The sequence below is a fragment of the Tarenaya hassleriana genome, unplaced genomic scaffold (assembly GCF_000463585.1).
Source record: "Tarenaya hassleriana unplaced genomic scaffold, ASM46358v1 Cleome12, whole genome shotgun sequence".
Taxonomy (NCBI): Eukaryota; Viridiplantae; Streptophyta; class Magnoliopsida; order Brassicales; family Cleomaceae; genus Tarenaya; species Tarenaya hassleriana.
The window spans coordinates 3,204,645-3,216,406 of NW_010962392.1; the positions used below are offsets into that span (position 1 = coordinate 3,204,645).

The window sequence follows — 11,762 nt, forward strand, 5'->3', positions numbered from 1 at the left end:
TACGTAATCACAAAAGAAAATGAGATGAGAATATTGAATAAACTCATAGAGGTCTCCACTGATCATCATATAACCCTAAAATTTATTGTCTCAATCCATATCTCTAGAAAAATAATTATATCAATTAACATGATTATAAATGAAAGGGCCGGGAAAAACCCATATAAAATCATGAAATTATGAAAATATATGAGATAAATATATAAACTCTGAAATATTTACTCTCGTTTTGAAATTCAAAATGAAAATTATATTTGAAAAATATTAAAAACTATTTTACAAAGTACCTTAAATCGGGACAGTTTATGGCCACACAAATTGGGTGAGGTGTCAAAAAAATAATTATTAATATTTCTATTTATAATGTAAAAAGATAAATATGAGGGATATAAAACGATAATAAATCTCAAAAACTAGAAAAACCATCTATAACATTAAAAAGAAAATTATTTACCTGTTATATTTCATGAACTAAATAGAAATTTTAGGGTTGTGGGTAATAACAGCGCCAAGTGTCCACCTATACGTTTATATTTTTTTTAAAGATATATATCTTCGGTTATATATATCTAAAACATTATCTAATATATCCAAAATCTATCTTGAGTCAAAATTAAGAGAATATTTCTACCATAAAAGTACATACAATAAATGATTTCTCCTTTTTTTTAGTTATTTTCACATTTCCTTAAAAATTGAGAATTATCTGAAAAGTGTTCATGTAATAAATCATTCCTATTAAGTTCTTGTTAGTCTTTGCAATCTTTTTTAGTTATTTTTTTTTTTCACATTTCCTTATAAACTAGTACTTATCTGTGAATGGGTAATTCAGTATATAAATCCATCATCAGCATACATCATAGATCGTGAGTTCATAAGATTTTCTAAAAATCCAAAACAAAAACCAAAAAAACAAATACCATATTTTCAACATGAAGCAAATTGAGACTCAAGTGCTCATTGTCGGCGCCGGACCAGCGGGATTGGCCGTCGCCGCCTGTCTTAACAAAGCCGGAATCAGAAACCTTCTTCTCGAAAGAGAGGATTGCTATGCCTCTCTTTGGAGGAGAAGATCGTATGACCGGCTAAAGCTTCACCTCGCGAAACAATTTTGTGAGCTTCCTCACATGTCATACCCTAAAGACACACCCACATTCATGCCCAAATCCGATTTCGTTCGCTACCTCGAACGTTACGTTTCTCATTTTGGGATCAAACCCTTGTGCGAAAGGAACGTTGAGTCTGCAGAGTTCAATCCCCGTGCCCAGAGGGATCCCCGTGCCCGGAGGTGGCTCATGCGGGTGATGAACCGAGCCTCGGGTGAGCACGAGATCTACACGGGAAGGTTTCTTGTGGTTGCCACCGGGGAAAACGCCGACGGATTCATCCCAAAGGTGGATGGTTTAGATGGGTTCAAAGGGAAGTGCATTCACTCATCTATGTACAAGAATGGCAAAGAGTTCAACGGTGAAAATGTCCTTGTCGTCGGTGTTGGCAATTCCGGCCTCGAAATCGCTTACGATCTCTCCAACTATGGTGCAAAAACTTCCATCGTTTGTCGTGGCAAGGTAGCGATACCGCACCATCTTGACGTCGTATTTTCCCACGGTCTTGGAACGTTTTTATGCAAATGTAATGTCCATTTGTGTTTCAAAATTAATATTCGGGATGATGATACATTTATATATACAATTGCAGGTGCATATAGTGAACAAGTATATCGTGTTCTTGGGGATGATGCTGTTGAGCTTTTTGCCATTGAATATGGTCGATATAATAGTTTTGTGGCTATGCAATTTCTGGTTCGGAGACACTTCCCGGTACGGTATGCCACGGCCGACCGCCGGACCGTTTCATCTCAAAGTGACAAAGGGAAGATCCCCAACCATTGATGTCGGGGCCATGCCCAAGATTCATACCGGACACATCAAGGTATAAATATATGTTCTTAAAAATCAGGCGATACAGCATACGGACGTTATACACACACATACATACATATATTCTCATTTTATATTGTTCCATAATATATACGAAGATTGAATAACATAATTTAAACGTGTATGATAAAATACAGGTCTTCCCGGCGATCTCGAGCATTAGAAACGACGATGTCGTGTTCACAGATGGAAGGGTTTGTCGTTTCGATGCTCTCATATTTGCCACGGGCTATAGAAGAACATTTAAAGATTGGCTAAAGGTATTTTTTTTTTAACTTTACGATTTTTTATATATTAATTATTTCATTTTTATCTTATCTTTTTTTTTTAATGAATTCAGGGCTCAGAAGACTTGTTTCCGACTCAGTTTAAAGAGAATGGAATTTACTTTGCTGGATTCGGGAGGAATGGATTGTTCGGAATCTCAAAGGATGCAAAAAATATTGCAGCTGATATTTCGGTCTTAATTAAAAATTAGATATACCAAAGATGTAGAAAAAAATAATGTCAACCTCCATTAATAGGAGCTTTCCTAAGTAAAAAAAAAAAAAATTGAAAGCTCTGTGTATGAATCTTTATATTGAAAGTATAATTCCAAGGACTTTAATGCTTTCTATAAATTGCATTATTAAATTACTAAATAATCCAGTCATATTCTAAATGAGATGGATGAGTACTCAAAATCATTAAATTCAAAGGCTTATAGTCTATCACATAGTGAATTTCCGGACAAAACGTTTTTAATCCAACAATTATATATTTTAGTTACTGTATTAATTTACATAAACCATGCATATCCGAAGTTGAATTTACTAGTATTCAAAAATTACAATAATTGAAGTTAGGGGTGGCCATTTCGGTTATTAACCGAATAACCGAACCGAACCGAACCGAATAAGACATAACCATACCCGAATCGAATCCGACATCAAAACCGAACGGTTATGATTTCCTTAAACCCGAAAAACCGAAACCGAAACCGAACCGAACCGAATAAAAAATAACCGAAAAAACCGAGAGAATAACCGACAATTTCTTTGAAATATTGAACTTTTTTACCAAAACCGAACCAAACCCGAACCGAAAAATAACCGAACCGAACTGAACCGAAATTTATATAAAAACCGAATGGTTATAGTTTTTCTATAACCGAAATAACCGAACCCGAATATAACCGAACCGAACCCGAACCGAAACCCGAATTGGCCACCCCTAATTGAAGTTAATGGTGGATATAGAAAATATTTTTACTTGGATATAAATACAATAAATATGAAAAAAGTGAAAAACAATAAATCCCAAAAACCATAAAGACTGTGTGTAATTTTAGCAGGGGAAAAAATTACATATTTTCATCATGGACTAACAAAAACCCAAATATGAAGATACTTATCTTTTTTCTAAAAGGCAATTACCTTCATGATTTTATGTAAAATATTATCTAATGTCCATGAATCTATCATGAGATAATCTAGGAAGAAATGCACGTGTGTTTCTGGTGCTAAAGAACACATGGGACACTTTACATCAGTTTGGAGAGATCCCGTTTGCTGAGTCTGTCTTTAGTCCGAAGGCGATTGTGCAATGTTTGCCACTATATAAACAAAAACTGAATGGGGTATATAGAAATGAAACCAGACTACTACATCCTAGGATATTCGAGCCTTTGAGCTTCTGATTTGGCTCCCGGTTTGTTATGTTGAGAATGTGGTTTGAATTTGTCCATGTCATGTCATTACATTACTATGTCTGGGCCTTTGCTATCCCTTGGTAAATCCAGCTACGTTAAAGCTGTTGGGTTTGTTATGAATTTTCGAGCGTACAGTTTTATCAAACGTGCTAGTGATGGTTCTTAGATTTCACGTAGCTGAAGAAAATACAAATCATAATTGAAACCACGAGAACAAAGCCCGATGACCCTACGTGTCACCGGTGAATCGAATATTTACCTTGAATCCGAAGAAACTTCAAATATATTGATCTGAGGCCTATATCAAATCACTTAGAGTTGAAATCACAACTCTTCTACATATATCCATCTCTGTAAACAACGTTTCCAAACTTAAAAGACTTCCAAAATTCTAAAATTCGAAAAATAAAATTTTTTCTTAAAGGTGGTTCGATCCGGATTGGACTTGATTCGGGAGTGGAACAGTCCGGATCTAATTTGAATGGATTGGACTTGGTTTGGACGGACTGGAAATAGTCTGGACCATTTCTCGCTCGTCATGTATGTAAAACATGGTACGGATAGATCTCGATCTCGTCTGATCCGAACTAGTCCCCTAAGAACACATTCTTCTTGAACGTGATAATTCGATTTGACAACATGTTATTCAGTCAAATTCAATTCCATCTTTCTGATTCTTCAGATATAAGTCTATATTGTTATGTGATCCTATATGCACATTGGCAGTGGTAGTAGACTCGAAAATCATTTTTAAGTTACAAGTTATGGTTATCTTCTAACAAGATGTCATGAATACGCACGTTAAATTAAGCTATAGATGATTTAGCCAAGGTGATAACAGTTCAAGTTCTAATCATTTGTCTCACGATATCATATCTTGAATTGGGTATGGAATGCGCCACCATTCACGTTCAATCGTTTTCTCGTCTGATAATTGACTGACAAGACATGAATTATTTATCTATAGTACGATCATGCATTTTCACAGTCTAATTTGTATGAGGAGGTCAACGATACCTCTCCTATTAAGGAGGTGATAAATCATGTATTGATTGTTTATAATCTCCACAAGACTTGTAAACGTATCTGAGTAACGTCGTTATAGTTCATCCGATTAAAGACGATGTTTGACGCAGTCAAGATACGTTTTTCCTCATTTTCGATACTGTAGATATCTCAGATATGAGTATCCAAAAACGAATCTCTACATGAGATTCAAGTCCTCGCTCAAACATTTGACAATCTCATGCGGATTATCCAATCACTCGTTTCAAGTGAGTACCCATGATTGTCATTCGCTTCCAATGCGCACGATCATCTCTATGATTATCAATCATACGTTATGGTGATATTAATTTATCATCGTTTCCACAATGACAACCAACCAAAGAATTCAGAATCACACTACAATGACTCAATGATATGGATGTATAATAAATATGCAGATTATATAGAAGGAAAATAATCATTCATATAAATGAATCAACAAATAATACAAATATCATATCTCGGGTTATCCTAGAGCATCACAACCAATAAAATCAACATGGACTCGTTGGATTTCCTTTGAGCGCGCAACTTGTAATGTCCGATCTGTATCAATTGCTGCCTCTCGGTCTATACAGCTCTTTCGCAATCTTAGAAGACATGGTCCCATTGGCCCAATCAACGGAACCTAGACTCATGAACAATGTGGTTCTACCATCTCCATTCTCCAATTCCAATCTCAAACTTGATTACAAATGAGTTTGCGCAAGCTATAAGATAAAAGAGCGATGACATTGTCTCCCATAACCCACTTTTACGAAATACATTTTGGCGTAGCCAAGCAGCCCATATGGAGCCAGAGTTTGTGAAAATCGGTCATATCAATTGTCGTCCATGTTTCTAGGTTTCGCTTGAATTTTTCGATTTTTTTGTTATTAAATAGGTGAAATATAAAAAAATATGCGATTATAAAATTGATTGTCTCGATCCATACGACTGAAAAAGTGATTATACCAATTATATGAATTATAAAAGTAAATGAATAATATTTCGCTCATAAAAAGATAGACATGAGGGAGATAAAATGACAATAAATCCCGAATCTAGAATGATTTTGAATAATGTTCGCAAGAAAATATTTACCTATTTTATCTTAGTAGATGATTAGAACCTAACTTCAACAGACGCCATGTGTCCACCTATAAAAGATACTTATCTACTTTTTTGTTTTCCTTTTTCTGTGGGGAAGAATATTATCTTCGTTTTCTTACCTAATACTGTATCTAATGCCGAAGAATCTATCTCGAGTTTATGGAGAGAACATTTTTTTCCGTAATAGAATTTCATATGATACATATTTCCTATATAGTATTATAATTCTTTTGTCAAAGTATAGTATTATAATTCTTACAACCATTTCAAGATATTCTTCATGTTTCTTTAAAAGAGTCATTATCAAAAATATCCTTACTTTACTATTTTGACTTCAAGACATATTATTCTCCAGTGACCCTGTGATCCATGTGATCAAAAATTTAATCTTGGTCATTTTGGCCATAACGTTAAATTTATGATGATCATACTCATTCATTATGTTCATATCTTATATATATATCACTAATCATTTGATAAAAAATTTATAAATTCAATGTTATGACCAATGTGACCAAGATTAAATTTCTTGTCACATGGGTCACATAGTTACCGTTGAAGAAGGGTATGCTTTGAAGTAAAAATAGTAAATGGAGGGTATTTTTGATATAATTCCCTTTAAAACCATTTTAAGATATTTTTATAATTTTTACCAAAAAAAGATATTTTTACAACCATTTTAAAAATATATGAAAAATTTATATCTGTATATAAACTCATCACTAACATGCATCAGGATTCACAAGATACTCTAAAAAAACAAATACAATATTTTCAACATGAATCAATTTGAGACTGAAGTGCTCATTGTCGGCGCCGGACCGGCGGGATTGGCCGTAGCGGCCTGTCTTAACAAGGCCGGAATCAGAAACCTTCTTCTCGAAAGAGAGGATTGCTATGCCTCTCTTTGGAGGAGAAGATCGTATGACCGGCTAAAGCTTCACCTCGCGAAACAATTTTGTGAGCTTCCTCACATGGCTTACCCTAAAGGCACACCCACATTCATGCCCAAATCCGATTTCGTTCGCTACCTCGAACGTTACGTTTCTCATTTTGGGATCAAACCCTTGTGCGAAAGGAACGTTGAGTCTGCAGAGTTCAATCCCCGTGCCCAGAGGTGGTTCGTGCGGGTGATGAACCGAGCCTCGGGTGAGCACGAGATCTATACCGGAAGGTTTCTAGTAGTTGCCACAGGGGAAAACGCCGACGGATTCATCCCAAAGGTGGATGGTTTAGATGGGTTCAAAGGGAAGTGCATTCACTCGTCTATGTACAAGAATGGCAAAGAGTTCAACGGTGAAAATGTCCTCGTCGTCGGCGTTGGCAACTCCGGCCTCGAAATCGCTTACGATCTCTCCAACTATGGTGCAAAAACTTCCATCGTTTGTCGTGGCACGGTAGCGATATTGCACCTCTCTTGACGTCGTATTTTCCCACGGTCTTGGAACGTTTTTATGCAAATGTAATGTTCATCTGTATTTCAAAATTATTATTTGGGACGATGATATATATATATATGCAGGTGCATATAGTGAACAAGTATATCGTGTTCTTGGGGATGATGCTGCTGAGCTTTCTTCCATTGAAGATGGTCGACACGATAATTTTGTGGCTATGCAATTTGTGGTTCGGAGACACTTCCCGATACGGTGTGCCACGGCCGACCGCCGGACCGTTTCATCTCAAAGTGACAAAGGGAAGATCCCCGACCATTGATGTCGGAGCCATGCCCAAGATCCGTACAGGAGACATCAAGGTGTTTACGTATATACATATATTATAAAAATCGGGCTATACACAAACACATTATACATGCATATATCCATATCCCATGATGTATACAAAGACTGTAATGATGAAATAACTATAGATAGATGTAGATTGGAAATTCAGTTTTGATTGTTTATTTTGTGAACAAGTTATAATAACATAACATAAAATTTATTTTAACCAATGTAATAGCCTTATTAAAATGTGTATATTAAATACAGGTTTTCCCGGCCATCTCGAGCATCAAGGGAAACGACGTCGTGTTTACAGATGGTAGAGCGTATCGTTTCGATGCTCTCATATTTGCTACGGGCTATAGAAGAACATTTCAAGATTGGCTAAAGGTATTTTTAATTTAGTTTTTTTACCACTTATATATATATATATATATATATATATAGCACAATAATATTTTGTCTTTATACCTTATCTCTATTTTTTTTTTATTTGTTCAGGGCTCAGAATATTTGTTTCCGACTCAATTTAAAGAGAATGGAATTTATTTTGCTGGATTCGGGAGGAATGGATTGTTCGGAATCTCAAAAGATGCAGTAAACATAGCAAATGATATCAATTTATGCCTTAATTAACCAAGGTGGGACTCAAAAGTGGAATACCGTGTTTTTTAATGTCATATATGTACAGTTATATTATTAAATTAATAAAGGGTAATATAATGGAATTTATGAAAAGTTATCTATCATGTAATTATATTCCTGGTTGGATTAGTGTTAATGTCCTAATATGATTAGTTTGTCGTTTTTAGGGGGATTAAATTTAGTATATGTGTGTTATTTAGTTGAATGAATAAAATAAAGTTTTATTCTGCAAATATTGATATATATAACATTTTTTTTCTAAATAGTATATATATATATATATATATATATATACGCGGACCCTTTAAAATTGCCCCCATTTGTTTAAGTAAAACCAATCTCATACCATGTCAAGATTTTTTATCAAAAGGAAAGTCATGAGAGAAAACAAATCAAAACTAAAAGAAATTAAAAACCAAAAAAACAAAACTAAATAACTAACTTTTTTTTAAAAAAAGTCTAAAACCTTCAAAACCATATCGGTGATGGATACGGTGTATCACCATCTTCATCATCATCATCTCCGTCTTCAATCATCATTCTTTTGCTAAAGCTAACAAAACTTTAAACCTATATAACGTAACGAGACTAAAATATTATGTCAAGATTTTACATAATAAAGAATTGTTGTATTATTGATAATCTAATGAATTTAAATATACAACGTAGTTTTCGAACTCTCTCATTTCTATCCTAGATGATAAGAATATATAAATCCAATTTAAATAGAAAATGCACTAATAACTAAACTCTATAAGAACTGAAAATCTTCCTATTTCTCAATATAAAAGTTTATAAGATTTTAAATAAAATTGTTAAAACCCTTGATGAATAATATAGGGAAACACATATTCCATACAGAACACAACACATAGAGCGATTACATGAATATGATCCCCATCAACTACGTGAAAATTCGAACCGATCACATTTTTTAAAAATCGGATATCAAGGTGAAACCAATTAAACTAAGTCTCTCCGATTTTGTCCAGAGCCTCCATCTCTTCCTTGAACTTGGGCATTGCATCTCTCGGCAGTGTCATTACCACCTTAACTCCCCCGACCATCTTCTGATCTAACTTGCACGGTCCGAGAAGCATGCCGAGATCCGCGGCTCTGTCCGGAGGCACGACCGGCAACAGATTCACCGGCTCTCCCCATCCGAAATCCATCGATCCGAACCAGCCTATGTTCCTCCAGTCCGTCAAGAAGAACAGCCCGTCACGTCTTCCTTCGAACTGCTCGCCCATCCGAGTAAGCTTCTCCGTGTTGCGTAACTGCTCGGCGATGTACTCCTTGTCATGGGCTTTGATCTTTGCTTCCTTTACAAGTTTTACGATCTCGGAGATTGGTGTTTCGTCCACCTCTCTTGCTGTTAACTCGACGTGCATGTCCATGCATGCGTTACCGTAGTACCCATCAGGCAATGGCGGATCCACGGCACGTCTTATTGCCACAGCTAAGCCGAGGACAACGATTCCATCGGGGTTTAGCTTTAGGGCACGAATTCTTGACCTCCAAATGTAAGCTCCTAGGACTTCGAAAGTTGTCAGAATCTGACCCGAAAAGTCAGATTCTCTCAGTAAATCTTCTTTCAACCTCTTTATGTCTTCAGGTTTTACATTTACCGCTTCACTGATCTGTTATTAAAAAAAATGGGGACACCCGAAATATGAAATATCTAGGTGACATATATAAAAATAAGTGTCCAAATAAATCACGGATTTGTATTTTGCTTATTCATATAAATGGTGAAATATCACAAGACTAGACCATGAACTTGTATTAAAATAAATATCTGAATTCATGGGCAATAAATATGCGTTGAAGTTTCTAATTATACGAATACATTAATTATGAGGTTGTATTAAATGGTGTATAATTATCCAACAAATTTATGGTTTATTTTGGAAACTGAACACAAACTCATGGTGTATTTGGAAATTGTAAGCAAATAACGTTGGACAGTTAGTAGAAATGGACGTAAATGTTGTGTAGGGAGGAAGTAAAACTATGCACACAAACCATGTCTTTAGTTGGCATATAATGAGAAACAGCTAAACGACAAGCTTTGTCGGCTCCGGGGATTTCCACTGGTCGGTCATCTGGAATACCGACGAGCAGGTCTCTCTCCCATGTCGGCACCACTGTCGGCTCACTCTTTCCGGCCGCCAACTCCATCAAGCTACTGATGAAACGAGCCACCCCAAATCCATCGCACACCGCATGCGTCAGTGCTGTCCCAATTGTGAATCCTCCGCACGGGAATTTGGTTATCTATATAACTCCATACCTAAGAGTTAGTCAATCCAATACACTTTGTCATTAGAAAAAAAAATCATTTTGGTTACCTGCAAAGCCAAAGGGTAGTAACCAATCTCCCTATCATAGTTCTCATCATCGATTTGGGGCAAGAGCAAAGACGCGGTATCGAAACCGACGTTCTCTAGGTAGCCGAGAGAAGAGAGGTCGAGATTTGACGTAGCGACGGTAAAGGGCACGCCCTCAGCGCCGTTACATCTGAGCTGAAGTTTCCCGTCGCGTTTTCGCCTGTTCAACTTGCCCGAGAGTGGGTAGTAGTGGACGAGTAGATTCGACAAAGCATCCTTAAGAAGGGATTCAGGGTGGTCATCATGATGATGGATTCTAGCCGCGTTTCTCTCGGCGTCGTAAACGTAAATGGTACAGTACATAATTTCGTTGCGAGGGTCGTTATCTAATGTGGAGAGGGAGAGAGTTTCGTAATGCGGTTGGTTCGAGGGTTTGATGAACTCGGTCGTTCTCTTCCCGACCATAAGAGGGCATACGCTTATTTGGTTCGCCATGTTCCTCTCTCTTTGTTTCAAGACTGACAAGTGATTGTCTTGAAGCCATTTTATAACCGAACATACTAAAGAAAGTAACAGTTTGGACACGTAAAGACGTACCTCGTACGCTGTTGTATTGTAAGAGAAGAGTCTGTATAGTAAAATACATGCAGTCCAAATACAAGATAATTAGTGTCTTATGTTTTCTCCTAATATGCAAATGGTAGATGATTTATACTTTAGCATTTATTAATAAATCGTTTTCCCTCCATGTAGAATTTCCCTGTCTTTTTAGGGCTTTTTTTAATGAAGCCATAAAGTTAATGTCTAGACGCATTCAAGGGGCGAGTCTTCTGCATGGACATTTCGGATATGGTGATTCCGTTCGATAAATTTTTCTGTTTGTTTTCTTTCTAAACCTTATAATCATTTGGCTTTTCTATCGGTTTTAAATTCGATTTATATTTTATTCCGATTACAATTTTTTTTAAATAAAAAATTTTAAAAATGGAATATATTTTTATTATTCTTATATACAATCGATTCCATTAATTTGATTTTTTTTAAAAAAATAAATCCACTATTTAGATTTTTACCCGGCCGGTTTAATACAAGATTTTCCGGTGTTTCTGGTTTTTCATCTTTTTTAAAACAAAGCCGAATGCCAACCTCTAGTGGATGATGCCAAAGATCATTCCGATATGTCACGTTAAAAATATAAATAAAATCACATAACAATTTCTTAGGGATTTTTTTTTTTATATAAAAACCCAAATCACAACAAGACTCACCAAAACTCGATACGCGCACGTCACCC

General features: G+C 35.9%; 3 protein-coding genes across 3 annotated transcripts; 2 read left to right on the plus strand and 1 right to left on the minus strand.

Annotated features, from left to right (window-relative positions):
- Window positions 1-932: 932 nt before the first annotated feature.
- Window positions 933-2,418, plus strand: LOC104807030 (probable indole-3-pyruvate monooxygenase YUCCA11). The gene is made up of 4 exons (XM_010532140.1): window positions 933-1,568; window positions 1,699-1,932; window positions 2,078-2,200; window positions 2,281-2,418. Exons 1-4 carry the CDS (start codon window positions 933-935, stop codon window positions 2,416-2,418), a joined length of 1,131 nt encoding a protein of 376 aa, XP_010530442.1.
- A 4,130-nt stretch (window positions 2,419-6,548) lies between these two features.
- Window positions 6,549-8,129, plus strand: LOC104807031 (probable indole-3-pyruvate monooxygenase YUCCA11). The gene is made up of 4 exons (XM_010532141.1): window positions 6,549-7,166; window positions 7,292-7,525; window positions 7,761-7,883; window positions 7,995-8,129. Exons 1-4 carry the CDS (start codon window positions 6,549-6,551, stop codon window positions 8,127-8,129), a joined length of 1,110 nt encoding a protein of 369 aa, XP_010530443.1.
- An 854-nt stretch (window positions 8,130-8,983) lies between these two features.
- LOC104806842 (spermidine coumaroyl-CoA acyltransferase-like) lies at window positions 8,984-10,963 on the minus strand. The gene is made up of 3 exons (XM_010531926.2): window positions 10,490-10,963; window positions 10,164-10,415; window positions 8,984-9,778 (listed from the first exon to the last, which is right to left on the minus strand). The coding sequence occupies exons 1-3, from the start codon at window positions 10,961-10,963 to the stop codon at window positions 9,107-9,109; spliced, it is 1,398 nt and encodes a 465-aa protein (XP_010530228.1). The 3' UTR covers window positions 8,984-9,106.
- Window positions 10,964-11,762: the final 799 nt, after the last annotated feature.